This window comes from Crocodylus porosus, unplaced genomic scaffold (assembly GCF_001723895.1).
Source record: "Crocodylus porosus isolate Cpor-Errol unplaced genomic scaffold, CroPor_comp1, whole genome shotgun sequence".
Lineage (NCBI taxonomy): Eukaryota > Metazoa > Chordata > Crocodylia > Crocodylidae > Crocodylus > Crocodylus porosus.
The window spans coordinates 215,833-219,541 of NW_017728900.1; the positions used below are offsets into that span (position 1 = coordinate 215,833).

Genomic DNA, 3,709 nt, shown 5'->3' on the forward strand with positions numbered 1-3,709 from the left:
CTGCAGTTGGCAATGGGAGGTGAGCCTGAGCCCAGATCGTGCCACTCTAGTTTCCTCTACAGGTGAATTGATCTTCTTGTGCTCTGCCAGGACCCTCGCAGTGCAGAGGTTTGGGATGGGCTCCTGGTCCCCAGGGACGGAGTGACCCCAAGATGCTGCTGCACTGGGTGTCAGAGCTAAGGGCATTTGCGGAAGCTGTGCTGTGGTCTCCCACATCCTTCCCAGGCCCGGCCTCTCCAGAGCAACAGCCACACATCTGCTCCTGCTACCCCATCACCTCCACCTTTCAGGGGCAAGCCCTTTCTGGCAGGTAACCTCCACAGACTGAGCAGGGATTCCCCTGTGTGAAACCCGTGCAGACACCAGGGGGGCACGGTGGTCCCAGCACTGAGGCCAGGGTGACAGTCTTTCCCTGCTGATGGCCAGGCTGCCTTTCTGGCAGGGGGCAAAGAGGGGTAAGTGGTGGGATGGAGCAGATGTCGGGGCTTGCAAGTAGCAGGGAACAGAATGCCCCTTCCCCCGCCATGCCAGGTCTCTCTGGGCAAAGGTTCCCATTTTGTTGTGCTGCATGCTGCCTGTGAACTCAGTCCTGGGCTTCACAGAGCTTTTGGCTGGGAGTTTCTCTGGTTGTTGAAAGGAAAGCAGTTGAAGCCATGCAGGGGGGATTCCTAGCTGTGCCTGTCCCTGGCTGGCTGTGGTGACCTGCTGTCACCTTTGGATCCAGGGGTCTAGTTTGTTGTCCCCTGGAGTTATGGGAGCTAGCAAGGCCCACAGGCTGCCTGGCAAAGCAAGCAGTTGCTTGGGTTCTGGCTTCAGCTTCAATAACCAGGAGCTGCAGCACCCAGGCCAGCCTTGCCTCTCTAGAGGAGCCCTCTGGGTCACCCAGCTGCAGTAGGTGGCACCAGAACAGGCAGGAGTCAGTGAGCCTGGCACCCAGCTGTCTCAGCAGAGCCCTGTGCTACCAGCTTATGCCCACTGGTATCCGAGGTGCTGCTTGCATCCTGTGGACCTATTTCTCTCCCAGACCAGCTACCCTGCCCTGTGCCTGATGAGAGTGAGATCCATGTCCTCTGCTTCCTTTGCAGGATGAAGAAGTTTCCAGGAGGAGTCAGCTGCAGCGCCGGTGAGGAGCTGATCCACTCTGCCTCCTTTATACTCCCCCTCCCATAACTGGTGGGGGCTAGCACACAGCCCCATGCCATCCCCAGGGAAGATGAGATGCAAGGCAGTGCTTAGCTGGAGACAGGTGCCAGCCAGGGATGCTGGGATCCCCTCAGGCTGCAGCCCTGGATCCCTCCCTCTATATATATCTATATAGTAAGGTCCTGCCCATATCAAGGGGTTCTCTGCCCTGGCTGTGGGGTGGAAGCTGGTGTGCCTCTTCCCCACCCCGTGGAGGCCTGAATGCCCCCTTCCCTCCAGATTAACCTCAGAGCCCCACTAAGAAGTTCACTTGCTCCAGTCAGTGTCACTGCTGCCCCCTGCTGCTATGAACTGCTGCCCCAAGACTGACCATGTGTCTGTTAGTTTGCTACCTGGCAACTGTGCCACATTCTGGATGGTTGCTGCCTGCCTGCAGACTCGGGAACACGCCTTGTTTTGTCACACCTATATTGTACCTGTCATGATCCCCCCCCACACCTGTCTCCTGCAGGCAGAGCTTCGTCATGGTCAAAGGGGCCGCCCTGCTGCTGCAGGAGGACGAGAAGTTGGAGACGGTGCCGGAGGTATCACCCCCACCAGAGCAAATCCAGAGCCAGACCCCAGGCCAGCAGGAGCAGCACCTGCACCTGATGATGAGGCTGCTGCGGCCAGAGGACGCCATCCGCCTGGTGAGCCGGGGTGGCCAAGTGGCTGGGGCACTGGCTGCTTGGGGCAGATGAGGGACTCCCCACCTCTGGCCTTGTCCCACATGTTCACCACTTCCTGCTCCCAAAAAGTGGCCTCACCCAGCCTAGCCCAGCCCAGCTTATCCCTGCCCTCAGCCCATCCAGCAAGTCTGTCTAGCCCAGCCCAGCCCTGCCCAGCCCAGCAGGTGCAACCTGCCCAGTATACTCCACTCCATGCCAGATCAGTCTCTGTCCTGTTCCAGGCAGTTTCCAGCTAGTGCACTGCATGGGGAGGGGGTCCCAGTTGTTTTCCATCTTCTCTCTGGGCTCCTGTTCTGCTGAGAGCTGCTCAGAGTATCCGGGCAGCAGCATGGCAGAACTGGCCTTAGCCAACCACCAGGGGCAGAAGCCATGGCCCTGAGCCAGCGGCTGAGCCCTGCAGCTGCAGTCTTGGAACTCAAGGGCTGATGGTCGGGGGGGATTTGGTGGCTGAACACGGGCCTTAGCCTCCCCTCTTGGGTCTCCCCCTGCTCCCATTCCTTGCCTCTGTTACTCTCTGCACCTGGTCCTGCCCCATCCCCGGCCCTTGTGGCCCAGCCTGATTCCCTCCCTGGCAGGCGCTGGGCTGCTGCTGCGTGACCATTGCCCAAGCATTACTCATTGTTTGCTATTACCGTCCCCTTCCCCCCCACACGCCATCCCTGGCACCGACCCAGCCTGAGCAAAGAATCATTAACCCCTCTTACAGCACAAGCACCTCCTCCCAGCCACACGGCACCAGAGACTGGGACAGGCTGGGGGGCAGGGGAGGGGGCATGGATCAGCACCCCCTGTGGGGGTGGACAGGGCTGAGCAGTGCAGGGTCCAACCTCTTCCCTGATGTCACAGTGCCCCCTGCTGGGAGGGGGCTGGGCAGGCAGGATGGGGGTTGCGTGGGTGGAGGCTGTGGAGGAGGGGACACGTCTGTCTCTGGATTCTCCTTCCTCGGCAGGCACTTGGCCCAGAGCTGCAGCCAGTTCCCCATTTATGGCCGTGGGGCTCTTGCTCCTGTCTCCTGGGCTGGCAGCCAAAGCTGGCCATGCTGCCGGGCCTTGGTCCAGCACCGGCCCTGGGGATTCACTGCAGGCAGTTTCCCAGAGCTGCTGAGAACTGCCCTCCCAGTCCCAGCACCACTTGAGTCATGTTGCCCTCCACCCTGGGCACCATTTTCTGGAGCCCAGGAGCCCATGTGCAGAAGTTATGGTCCCCATACACCCCACAAGGGGAGCTGGGCAGTGCAGGGAGCCAGCGCCCATCTGTACTGCTCCTCTGCCACCAGGTACTAATCCTGGGCTGATAAACTACTGCCCAGCCAGCAGGGGGTGCTGTGGCATTAGGAAGGGCAGAGCCTGCATTGCCCAGACCTACCCTCCCCAGCAATAGGGTGAGACACGAGGGGAGGGGGCAAAGTCTGCCCTGCCTAGCTCCACCCTTCCCAGCAGGGGGCACTGTGACATTGGGATGGGGGCAGAACCTGCCCTTCCCAGTAGGGGGCACTACGGCACTACAGAGGGGGGTGGAGTCTACCCTGCCTGCCCTGCTCTGCTCAGCAGGGGGCACTGTGACATTGCGGAGGGGGCGGAGCCTGCCTTGCCCAGCCTGCCCTGCCCACCCTGCCCTGCCCTGCAAGGGGTGCTGTGACGTCCAGGCATCAATGAACCCCAGAGGGGCAGGTGTGAGTTTGGCTTTCCCCCTGCAGGCTGTGCGGCTGGAGTCAGCCCAGCCCCAGCGGATCCGGTACCTGCTGGTCGTATCGACGGAGGAGAAAGAGGGTGAGAGCGAGACAGTGCTTCTGGGTGTGGACTTCCCTGAAGAGGGGTGAGGAGGCGGGAGAGGGGTGG

General features: G+C 61.0%; 1 protein-coding gene across 1 annotated transcript in view; it reads left to right on the forward strand.

Annotated features, from left to right (window-relative positions):
- Positions 1–1,033: 1,033 nt before the first annotated feature.
- The window catches only part of SSH3 (slingshot protein phosphatase 3), a 10,368-nt gene continuing 7,692 nt past the window's right edge, over positions 1,034–3,709 (forward strand). Inside the window, exons 1-3 of the mRNA XM_019556635.1 lie at positions 1,034–1,123; positions 1,655–1,832; positions 3,568–3,686. Of these exons, the coding sequence (XP_019412180.1) occupies positions 1,668–1,832; positions 3,568–3,686 (284 nt within the window). The 5' untranslated portion in view covers positions 1,034–1,123; positions 1,655–1,667. The remainder of the gene's footprint in view (positions 1,124–1,654; positions 1,833–3,567; positions 3,687–3,709) is intronic.